Source organism: Prunus persica, chromosome G2 (assembly GCF_000346465.2).
Source record: "Prunus persica cultivar Lovell chromosome G2, Prunus_persica_NCBIv2, whole genome shotgun sequence".
NCBI lineage: Eukaryota > Viridiplantae > Streptophyta > Magnoliopsida > Rosales > Rosaceae > Prunus > Prunus persica.
The window spans coordinates 28,278,165-28,290,554 of NC_034010.1; the positions used below are offsets into that span (position 1 = coordinate 28,278,165).

The 12,390-nt window shown below is 36.9% G+C and overlaps 1 protein-coding gene across 2 annotated transcripts; it reads right to left on the bottom strand.

Moving 5' to 3' along the window:
* Window positions 6,210–11,783, bottom strand: LOC18784733 (phosphoglucomutase, chloroplastic). 2 transcript variants are annotated; one of them, XM_007220475.2, is made up of 22 exons: window positions 11,319–11,783; window positions 11,111–11,176; window positions 10,889–10,933; window positions 10,700–10,792; window positions 10,500–10,552; window positions 10,307–10,358; window positions 10,134–10,202; window positions 9,875–9,943; window positions 9,429–9,551; window positions 9,290–9,339; window positions 9,006–9,084; window positions 8,843–8,907; window positions 8,695–8,762; window positions 8,335–8,453; window positions 8,163–8,237; window positions 7,928–8,043; window positions 7,289–7,430; window positions 7,086–7,167; window positions 6,970–7,016; window positions 6,784–6,861; window positions 6,568–6,673; window positions 6,210–6,498 (listed from the first exon to the last, which is right to left on the bottom strand). In XM_007220475.2, the coding sequence occupies exons 1-22, from the start codon at window positions 11,541–11,543 to the stop codon at window positions 6,431–6,433; spliced, it is 1,890 nt and encodes a 629-aa protein (XP_007220537.1). In that variant the 5' UTR covers window positions 11,544–11,783; the 3' UTR covers window positions 6,210–6,430. The 2 variants fall into 2 exon arrangements, with proteins under 2 accessions (XP_007220537.1, XP_020413099.1); XM_020557510.1 differs by having other exon boundaries at window positions 11,297–11,783.

A 12,390-nucleotide genomic window follows, 5' to 3' on the forward strand; every position in this document is an offset into this window, starting at 1 on the left:
GTGGGGGCCCTCGTGGGTGGGGGTGTGTGGGGGGTTTGCATGCCATTGCAACCTGGCAAGCCATAGTGATTTGCATGCCTTTAGAACTTGCCAGACAGATGGAACAACATGCAGAGGCAAAGTACCTAGGTGGCTTGCATGTCACTAGAATTTGCCAGATGAACGACACACAGAGACTAATTAAGGCAAGCAGTGAAAAATGGATTTTAGGGGCTTGCATTGAATGTTACAAGGATTTGCCTAATGTACAACATGCAGAGACTTGTCATGGAAATAGCTGACCAAATGGTGGCCTTAATTAACAGTCACCATCTGTAGTACTCTGTCTGTAGGGTCTAATTTGGTGACAGATATATCACCGCATGCTGTCAACTCAGTAAGATGGTTTTGAAGATATTATTTTTGAAGGGCATGCAAGGAGAGGAATATTTTTGATAATGAACATGAAGTGGGAAAATAAATGCTATGACCATCGCGTGTGTGTTTTGTTGATAGAGGGAGTGGACCAACACAAGATTTTACAGTTGAGAATATATATGGTGTCCTTGGAATAGATTTCAATGGACAAGAACAAGTTGAACAGTGCCTTGTGCATACTTTAGACTTAATTACTGATGAACAAGCAAAGCATCACAAAGAGACAAATTGTATTGATTCATGAGCATTTGCTCTACAATAATGCAGGATCAACAAGCATAATAAAAAATCTCAATTCACACCCTGCAAATTTTCTTGATAAACATATACACCATGTAGTTTTAAAATCTCAGTTGGTAGATGAATTCTCTCCACTTCTCCTCTTCTCCTCTTGAATGTGGGAAAAAGTAGAACTTGACCCGTTTGTGAGTGAGTGGTTGTGGTTGTGTGGGAGACAAAACTTTGATTGTTTAATAAAAAATTGAAAACAAATTCATTAATTAAGAAGTTAAGGGTGTTTACCTCCTGATTAATTAATAGCTTGCCACGATTCTAATAATGTGTTTATTTAAATCTTCCATTAGGTGGGTAGTACAGTAAAGGAGGTGGCAATCAAGGTCAAGTGATTAAAGGCAACTCGACAGCATGGTGTGGTGGTGTGGTGGTGGGTTTGAAACACACTGTCGTGCGTGTGCATATATATGAATATGAGCAGCAGCCTATTAGTTTTGCACCAAAAACCACCAGTCCCTCAGAAACTTGATTGCCTTCAACAACTTGAAGTAGAAATGTGACTGTGAGTGCCATATGATATATATCGTCGGCAACAGACTTGAGCTATAGCTTTCTTTCATTTTCCACTAAAAGATTGGTTTTTTTTCGCCCCATATGTGCCATCTCATCAGACATCTCCTGGTGGACCTTTTAGAAGTCTGGTTTCTAAGAAAATTTGGGGGGGTGCATTGACAAAATCCCAATTGATATTATAGGTCAAGAATTAATATTCCAGAGTGCATTGACAAAATGGCCTCAAAAGGACATCATCTTGCAGCAAAAATGTCAAACTTGAACTGGTCTCAGTCACAAGTATCGTGATTTCTTTCTGCTGTCTATGCTTAGGGAGAAAAAGCAAACCCAAAATTTTATATATATATATTTTTTTTTGGGTGTTGGGTGTATTGTATTTGTGTGTATATATTTATATTTTGTTAGAAAAGAAAAGTGGTGAACTGCATTTGTCACACTTGCAACAAGAAGGAGAAGCAGAAGCAGAAGCTCCAACGAATCATACAAAAGAAGGGACAAAGAGTTATGTGGCAATAGAAATCAAATCTTTTTCGTTTCTATGCAATCTTTATTCTCCTTTTTTTTCACCTTTGTAAAATGTGACAAAAGAAAGTATAGCCACAAACATGCGTCTTTGTCTTTCTAAGTGATATCCTTTCATGAGTCGACTAGCTACTTGTGGTTTCCATTTCCACAGACACCAAAAGGTAAGCAACTGCAGAATATATGCATACAATTCAGGACTATATATCTAAGCAAATTTAACTGTGAAATGCTATCGATAATCGTTCACGCACTATTATTGATGATGAATCAAAAAGATGACAGTCACTTTTTCCTTTGATAATCTATCAATAGATGACAGTCACTTGTGTCGGCAACTCTTAATAACATTATAACATAATCAGATATTATAATATAATCAAATGGGCACTCCAAGAAATAATGAGCCAGTAATTGACCAAAGTTGTGGAAATGCAATATAAAATTGATGCTTTTTCACATAATTTATGTGTTCTGTGACTCTGTCCCTTGATTGAGTGTGACGGAAAGAGTTGATAACAAGAAAAGCGTGTTGTATAACAACACTATGCAGGTAGCTAAGTTTTCACATCATTTGCATGTATAACCAGTAACCGCTATTTTTTTTTTTTTCGGGGGGTGGGGGAGGAAGTATAACCATTAATTCAATGGTACAAAAATGGTTGAACAAGTTTGTATAGCCATTTTGGTCCTATGTAAAGCTAAATATAGTCAAATTATTGAAATCGATTAAAGTTGAATTGAATTAAATTGAATCCAAGCATATTATATTAGATTTTAAACAGTCTTATTATATGTGTTATGCACTAATTTAAAAATGTACGTGCACTTAAAAAAGTTTACGTGGTTTAGAGGGTCCAGTGATTGCTTATTGTCGGCAATTGGCACAATTATGAGTTTTCCATGGCCCCTTGTTGTAATTAGTTGTAAGTGCAAAGTCATATCACTTAAGTGTTGAATGCATCAATGTCATAAAACATCCACCACATCAAGCTCTCTTCTCGTTTGGCCTTTTCTCTGCAACAATAAATAAATAATGTAAATTTGGGTACACAGACAAACATAATCACATGTACAAACACTGCCTAAATTGAACACTACAGATTGAGATATTGCCCTTGCTAATCTTTCCGTAAATAACAAATTTGATTTCATCAGAATTTCAGAAACAGCCCAAATCTGGCTGTGAATCTATAGGGTAGCAGCAGCCACACAACATGCATGCATGTACTTGTCTATTGCCTACAGCTGCATTCTTCATACACCAAGCTGGTGGGTTTGAGTCCCAAACGCACCTTCACAGGTCCACCAACACCACGCATGCCGGTATTGGGCCCGATTTAGCCAAGTACGGTACAAAAGGAGAATTAAGTTTTACTAACGCATCACCACATTAGTGTAATTGTTTATATGCCAATTGATTACTCCTTATAAAATTGATGTCGGATTTCGAAGCATATATACATAAGAAAGATAGAATTGTGGTAATAAAAATGGAATCGGCATTGTTAATTGTTGCAATAAAAATGGAACTGATATTGTTAATCGTTGCAAAACAGGGAATGTAAACACACCACGTTTCTTTTGAAATACGTGAAGTACTCATAAATCATTCAATATATATATTTAGAGTTTCTCCAATGTGGATGAGAGAAGAAGTGTATATATATAAGAAAAATTTTGTGTAATTCTACCTCCGAATTGGCGTAACATGCAAATTTATCTTAAACAGGGGTTTTTTTTTTTTTTTTTTTTTTCTCCTGGAAAAGTGAATGGAGTGTGTGTTGGAAGCACTGAGATCGAATCACACCTTCAAGTAACAAAAAAAGTAGAGTTTAACTTGCTTGTCTAGTTGACTTGCATGAAGTCTCTGCCTTTTCTCCCATTGTTTCATGGACTATTTGATAAGTGGGAAGGCAGGGCGGATCAAATATGTACGGATTAGCTAATTATGTTGGAGCATAACAAAATATCTGAAATGCATATATACAAGTGTGTAAAGTGGTTTGAAGAGTTTGGAGAAAACAAAGAAGGGAATGGTTGTTAGTGGAAGAGGAAATTTTACTCTTTTCTTTCCTTCGTTTTGTTTTTGGTTTGATGTTTCAAATCACGGAGTCAATGACTGAATGACATACCTAAAGAAGGTAACAACATGTTCAAAACCAAACTTGAGAAATAACTATCGATTGAGTCTTTATTTTTATCATTTAGCTTCTCTTTTTGATTAGATGACCACTATTAGCACAAGTGGTGTTCCTTAATTCATTGTCTGTGTAATGGGGGATCAAATATTTGACTCTTTAAATATCTTTCAAGTGTGGTCTTCAGTGGCCATATTCAGCAAAGCTTAACAGTCATAATCAGTAATTATACTCATAATCATCAGTGTGTTCTTATTATAGTAAAATTCACAGTTTTCTCAAGAAACAGGTCAAACATGTTAGGTTTTGCTTTCAAAGAGTGTTTCTATTCATTCATCTCATCTAATTGAGACCAACAAAATCATTAAGATATCTAATTAAGACCAACAAAATTAATGAACACGATGCTTTAAGAAAGTACTTGAATTTCAATAATTTAATCAAGTGGCCGAATGATATCGGATTCAAGTGATTTTTTGTAAAGATGATCTTTAAATGAATATCTACAAAATAGACAATTTGAATTAGTGAAATACAATGATGAGTGGGCTCTATAAGGGTGTTCCTCCCTCAATGAAAGCTGTGTGTGTGTGTGTATATATATATAATTGGAAGCACCAGAACTTATAATTTGTCCCAAAAGTTTCAAATACTTCCTATACATCCCAAAACCCTCACTAGAGGACAGGAGACAGTAGGTGGAAGAGAGAGAGAGAGAGAGAGAGGGTTGGGGACATGATTGAGGCAACTAACATGATGGTGGAGTTGTCACAATGTCATGCAGATAAAAAGTAGGGCAAATGAGTTTCTCTTTCAAGTTGAAGAGCAAGATCCCATGAAACTGATAGACCCAACAAGGTAGGATCTATTTACAACTATACTTTCAAGTGTGTCACAACCAGGACAAACACAGTTCCATCCTCTTACTATATCCCACTAAAAGGTTTGCTTGCTTTTCTCATTGTCTGTACCATTATTTTTGCTGGTGGGTCTGGAGGGACATTTAGATCATATTGGAAATGGGGGGCAAAGACAATCTGGTGCTGATTTTGGTTTTGGACTTTTGAAAGAGAGAAAAGCCGGCTGGATCTATTTTATGCTCACTTTGCTTGAGAAAATGCTATTGATCGATGGATACGGTTTAGCTCTCGTGTCATCTTCAAAAATCTAGAATAGAACATTGAACTAAAGTTTGAACTGTTCCTCCTCCTATAGCAGTTTTGTCCTCAGATCCAATAGTACAACTAGAATAACAACAAAGGGGACCCAATTCCTGTCATTCTTGGTTCCTGCTATTACCACCCAAATGCACAACTTTGCATATGTGAAATGGATTGTATCAGTGGGAAAAAAAACCATCAGTGAGCCATATGGAAGAAATCTTGAAACCAACCATGAGATCAGTTGATGTGATAAGAAACACCCAGCAAAATGTAGAAGACACCAGAAGACTGTCACATCCCTATAAAGTGAAGATTGAGTTTTGAAGTGGTGGTTGATATATCATATACTAGAAGATGGATGGATAGTTGAGTAGAAGAAGCAAAGAAAGCAAAGAATATCCCATTTCCCATGTAGAGTGCGTACGTGCTGTGCCATTATGCCACTTTGAGAGAGATTAATCTAGTCTAGGAGGTATAAGTCCAAGTCTTGCTTGTCTAAGCTGTACAGTCAGCCCCCATATAGGAGGGTCGGGAACCTGCTATTGGATGTTTCATATTATGGACATCCGATCAGCTTCAGATGAACCCATAGGATCCATCCATCTCACAGTAGCTCTTGTTTCTTGGTCGTCAGACTCAGATCAGAAGAATATAATCAAATCTCCCACCTGATCATGCATCCAAAAGGGACGACCGTGATGACATGTTGGCATAGCTGTGCACCAATGGCTACTAGGGTTGCACATTGCCTTTCTGAGAGAGACGTGGGATTACTGCTACTCGGTAGAGGCACTGAGGCAGTACCTGGTTTGCTAATTTCTTTTCATTAAAAGGGTGAAGAATTCTTTTCGAAATGGATCATTACCCTTATTATGGTACAAAGAATTCTCTTCGAAATGGATCATTACCCTTATTATGTTACAACTTTGCTTTTCTATGCTAATCTTAATCGTGTCGTAACGGAGGATTAAAGAGGGATTCAGTTAAGATGATATTGTGTTTTAAGTACTAGGTAAAACATGTCTCCAAAGGTCCCCTGTTTTCCCCTGTTTTGGCATGGCATTGTATAGCTTGGAAACTTTATTGAGAGACTGTGTTTGCTCTGTGTACAGTTTACGAGTTGAGTATTATTCAATTCAGGTGCTTTTTAAAGCAATAACGAGAAGAAAAGGGCATCACCTCTTAAACAAGGAATCGATATCTTTATTCTCACATTCATATATATAACCATATTATACAAGAATTAGGCCTTATTTTTCCAGAAATCTGGAACTACCCGCCGCAGACCAAAATTGAACATGCGGAATATGTTCCCCAAACTCACTGCATAGCTTAGGGTAACACTTTGGCAGATGAAACCAGTCATGGTGTTATTGGTGCTTATGTGATGACTGTGGGCTTCTCCCTTCCAGTGAAGTCCTTCAGCTTCGATACGAACAACGCCAAATCTAAAGCACAACCCAGAAAATGAATAACAGTCTATGTAAGCCTTTGTTACAGAACAGCAGTAAACTAACCTATTAACGGCTTCAGAGCCGTTTGGGCATCCGCATCATGTTTAGAGGCATCTGGCTCATATTGTTCGATGTAAATTCGAACAGTTGCTCCTGCTGAACCAGTTCCCTATATGTACGAAATTAAAAGTTACTTCCACTAAATAGAAAATAAGGTCTCGAAATTAAAGGATAAATAAGTCAAAATCAAAAGAAAAATAAAGGAAGAAAGGTTATTACTGATAAGCGATATATGATCCTTGATCCATCTGTAAAAACAAACCGAACACCTTGCTTTGACACCACACTTCCATCAACCTGCAAGATTGTATGAGAGTGGATTTAAACATGTTGATCTAGAAAACTGGAATTCAGTTGCTTGAAGTCACATTTGAAGGAAGATGGAAAACATGTAATGGAGCTTACAGGATCAGTGTACGTAAAGTCATCGGCAAATTGGAGAACATAATTTCCTGTGGGATGATAATTTTCAGCATCCAAAGGTCATGGTAGTATCAAGAGAAGTAGAAGTACAAACTTACCATACTTGTCACCGGGCTTGCTGCTAGAGATCAATTCTCTAAGATAATCTACCATTTTGTTGGCGCCTGCAGACTCGCATTCCTGGATAAAGGGTCACTTATTAAAAAAACTGCACTTATCCCAATAAAATACAAATTGATCTGGTTCGTAGTACAGACTGTGATTGTGCATTATGATTTAAAAATGCAGTTGCGATGATTACTTCATAGTCATATCGAGAAAAGAAATTTCTTCCATAGGTTGCCCAGTGTTCCTTCACGACGTCTGAGACAGAGACCAACTTCTCCCCAGGCTTTTTGTCTTTGTTTCTATATGCAATGATTGAAAGCCAAGCTAAAACAGCCCTGTCATTTGTCAATGCATGAGTCATTTCACACAAGAAGTAACAATTGATTGCGATAGAATGGTGAAAAATATATGCCCATGAACCAGAAACACTTGTCACATTATAAAATGTTGAAGGATCAGGTGTGTCATTACCAAAATAACAGTACTGAAACGGATAGTATAATAATTATATAGAACTAGAAACAGAGCAAGATATCAAGTATGCCAAGAACTTTTTGATAAAAGAAACTAAAATTACTAAATTAAAAGAGGGCCTATATCTGGGCAGAACTGTAATAATACTATACACTATGCAAATATGACGGGGCTGTTTCACTGAAGAAAAAGGTGGGAAATCACATAAGGCAAAAGTGAGAAATCCCATGATGGATAAAAAGATTCAAGAAGCTAATCTTAAGCAGAGAATTTGCTCTTAAGCAGCCCAGATAGTAAAAATCTTATTTAATGTAGACAAACTGTGTGACTGCCCTAAAATATAGATTTAGACACATACCATATGCCATCCTTCTCACGGATATGATCAGAACCTGTTCCAAAACTCTCTTCCCCACAAATGGATAACTTCCCAGCATCCATAAGATTCCCAAAGAACTTCCAACCAGTGGGAACCTGAGCCCAAGAAGGTACATCATATGTTACTAGAGGAATATCTTGTAGGAATAAACCACTGCACGAAATACATTATGATTCTACACTTTTATCAATACAATAGTCAAAGAGAGCCAAACCTCAAAGAAAGGAAGATTCAATTTTTCAGCAACACGATCAAGTGCACCACTTGTTGGCATGGATCGAGCTAATCCCTAAATAGTTTTAAAGGGAAGAAACAAAGTCATTTATGGTTGCTCTGAAACAAAAATGCACAGCAGACAAATAAAGCTGGAAACATAGGTGCCTGACCTTGGGGCCACTCCGGAAGTATGGAATAGCTTCTTGTGCATTGGCTGCAATAATTGCAACAGAGTCTGAAGGAGTAACGAAAAAGCCTCTACCAAGAATCATGTTTCTATCACCATCCCCTAATTAAAAATGAAATTTGTATGTTATTCAACAAAATGATATGTCCATTGAAACTTCTAAAACAATTGTCAAAAAAATTGTATAATCTATGAATTCAGCATTTCCATGCTTTCTCGGTTTCTCTTGTCATATCAGTACAAATAAGTTAGAACATCAACAGGATATACTAAATAAAACTATATGCTTCTTTAGTCATGAAACCATTAACACAAATTCTACCTCCTTAGTCAGTTAACATACCATCACTAGCTGCCCCAAAGTCAGGTCCATTTTCACTATACAGAATGTTCACCAAATCCTTGGCATATCTATTTGACAACACAGGTCAAAATTAGCAATGCCCAGCCATAATAGCAAGGTAGCATCAATTTAATTTTTAAACTCTTACGTAAGATTAGGATCTGGATGACCATGACCAAAATCCTCCAGAGGCACCCCATTTGAAATTGAATCCTATACATGACATGCCAGACATCTCTCATCAGGAATACAGTTATTAGATAATATACCGAGTACAACCACTTTCGTGTTCTCCTATTTGTCTAACATACCGGACTGGCTCCCAGCTTATCCACAAAGATGGGTTTTGCATAAGCACCAGTAACAGCATGCATTGCGTCAAATAGAAACCTGAAAAGTTCCAGTCATTAAGAAATAACGCAAAATCTTGAAATTACCCTCTACTACCCTATTCCAAATTTTACACTCAAGCATGGCATGAATGAATAGGAAGTGATTCCCAGTTACTAACAAATTACTGGTTATAAACCTATATCCAGACTGAAAGCAAACTCAAATACCATAAAAATCCTTGGTACAGGGCAGATGAATATACCTAAATTCTAATTGTAGAAGACTTTTGATAAGCTGGAAATCAAACACGTTCTGCACAAAATCCCATACAATTAGTGGTATTCAAACTGGATTAATTGTCATAAAAAAAATTCTAAAGATGCATGATTTTTGTTTCCCACCTCCAATAGTTCCAAATAGTCAGAAACAGGATCTACAACTTCAACACTGAAGTTTCCATACTTTATAACTCCAAGAGTAGATAGGTCAACATCAGCAATATCTGCTATTTTTATTTCAGAGATCTGCATTGCACTTATATGATTCAAACTCAAATCAAATAGAGAACCGTATGGCAAGAGCACATGAAAGTTGATGCATAGTTATAAGTTTTGGAGCTTATGCTTCAAGAATATATTACTAGAGGTCAACTTCTCCTACTGGAGATTGTTATCTGTCAACTAGCTGTTTTTCAAATTGTTAATTTTGATACTAGAGCTTTTGCTGCACTGAACTCCAGAAGAAGACATGAAAGCAGGAAAAAAAAAAAAAAAACTAACAGCATTTAACAAGTACGAGTAGCAGAATGTAAAATGTAGCAAATATGCACATAAAACCAGATACTTACAGAAAGGGTGTTTCCATAAATCTTATCGGTTATGGACTCAGGTGCAGGTTGACCACTACTGTAATTAAACTGGAAAGTGAACATGAGTCAGATATGAGGAAGTAGTGGATTTGGAGAAATTGCAAAGCATACACACAGAACTCAAACATATTGAGGGACAAAAAAAAATAATTGAAACATGGAAACTTTGAAGACTAGATCCTAACAGATTATATATTGCAGCATCCATTCTTTATATTATGTATGCATAAGAACTCACCTTAATACCCCAATCATAATCAGGTCCACCAGGATTGTGGCTTGCACTCATTATAAAGCCCCCATTGGCCTATAAAATGTTTTGATTAATTAGAAAGAAGAGAAAGGGCAAATGAGTTCAATAATACATGATGTTCCAGGATGCTAAAATAAATAAAGTATATTGCGGCTTGCCTTCCTCTTTCGGATTACAGCAGAAACTGCAGGCGTTGACAAAATTCCTTCCCTGCATTAACAAAAGTTCATCATTAGCTCATATATTTGAAGCCTAAAGTATTACTTGAGAAGGGAATCAAAAGAATCACAAGATGTAAACAAACATATAAAGGCACTACCACTGGAAATATCTTCCAAACAAGACACTTACTTGCCAACCAAAATTTTCCCAACACCATTCCCTGCGGCAATTTTGATAATAATCTGCATTACAAATCCACAAAGACTTATAAACACGGCAAGTAGGATTTCTTTTTAAATGAACGGAGACTGAAAGTAAAAAGCAAACAGCATAATTTAATGCAGCATTGAGAGTTCAAAAAAATAAAGGATGAAAAATTGAAAAAGCACCTGTGCAGCTTCACGATTGAAGTAACGACCATCACCTCCCAAAACCAATAGCCCATTCTTGTAATCTTCGGGAGGCAATGAATTAAATAACGCCTACAGAGCAGAAAATTCTAAATCACGTTCAAAACCACAATGCACTAAAGAACAAGAGATGAATTCAACACCATAAAGAAGTGCAAGTATTCAAACCTGGATCCAATTTGCAAGATAATTGTCTTGCTGAAAAACTTTCACCTATAAACCAAACATTGTGCGGGAAGAGAATCAGGCCTCATTCAGTTGCCAAAGTGCTCTTTTGTTTCATTGCAAAGACAATGTAGGAAGAAAAGTATTCAATTTTGATTTCCTTTTGATGATATTAAGTCCATTCAAATAAACAAAAGAGAATAACGAAAAGATTAAAGAACTAACCTTCTTTCGGAGACCACTGGTTCCAGTTTTCTGGCCTTCGATTGGTTTAGTGGGAACCAGATTAATCTGAAACAAAAAGAAAACCCATTTGTTAAATCAAGCCAAAATTCAAAACGAATAAGATTCACAGAGAAAAACACATTCATGTATGCATGATACAACAAACACATAGTTTATAGACTATACAATATATAATAGACTGAGAGACCTCGATGCCCTGTTGATCAGCAACCGTTGTTGGAGAAGAAGGGGAGGAGGAGGAGGTGGCTTTAATGGTGAGGGAGTGTGAGGTTCTGAGAGGGAGGTGTGGGAGAGAAGAGAAGAGGAGAGAGAGAGATGGGTTTGGAGGAGAGAGGGAGGCATTTGAAACTGATGCTGGTTTGGGTCTGAAGGTGGGTGAGAGAAGGTTGTGCAATCTAAGAGAAAGCGCCATTCTTGATAGTTTTTGTTTGCAGAGCAGGGAGGCACACAGAGAGAGAGAGAGAGAGAGAGAGAGAGAGAGAGAGAGAGAGAATGGAAGAAGTTGGGGAAGATCTAGGCCTGAATGCTGACAGATTCATACAAAGTTTGGAAAATCAATGGATGCCACATGTACGTTGGGTATCATCACTTATCTGAAGTTTTCTGTCATCATGTGAATTGCTTCTCTTTCCCTCCCCTGTTTGTTTTCTATACTTTCTCGAGAAAATCTTATTTATTTGTTTAATCACTTTCCCAGTCATATAGGCTAAGGGTAATTAAGCATTTGATTACTTTCCCGGGTTTAGATTGTGACAGCTACGTAGTATATGCTTTTGAGAGTCTTATCATTTGATTAAAAAGATACCAGGCTCAGTTTTTATTTCCTTTTTTTTTATATTTAATTCAGCAAGCCTAGGAGGCCTAGAGGCACACAAAAAGTCTTCCAAAAGCAAGGGCCCAGTATGGTCTGGGTTTGTGGGGGTTTGTACCCAACACCCAGCAACTCAAATCAAGGCCCAACCCAGACCATATTGGGTGTACCCTACACCCTTCAACCCAGCAACTGCCAACTCAACATAATCCTTTACAATTAGGGTTTAATTTTGTAGGTTTAGTTTCGATTGGTTTTCTAATAGAGGACTGTAGGTTGCTGCTAATTTAGTGGTTCATAGGTTAGCTAGACATTACTCTTTCGGAAGTTTCTTCGCCATATCGGGCGTCTCTCACTATCATCCAAGATACTTTGGTGGAAGACCTTATGTAATATTTTACTTTTAAAATCCTTTTCATAAATAAATAAATAAGATTTAATTTTTTAA

What these genes read in the sequence shown, in the direction of transcription:
- LOC18784733 (XM_007220475.2), bottom strand. Translation starts at nt 11,543, where the DNA reads ATGGCGCTTTCTCTTAGATTGCACAACCTTCTCTCACCCACCTTCAGA. An exon ending in TTTATGGAAACACCCTTTCT is followed by an intron (nt 9,552 to 9,874) that starts GTAAGTATCTGG and finishes AGTGCAATGCAG; the next exon opens with ATCTCTGAAATAAAAATAGC. An exon ending in CTTTGGGGCAGCTAGTGATG is followed by an intron (nt 8,454 to 8,694) that starts GTATGTTAACTG and finishes ATTTTTAATTAG; the next exon opens with GGGATGGTGATAGAAACATG.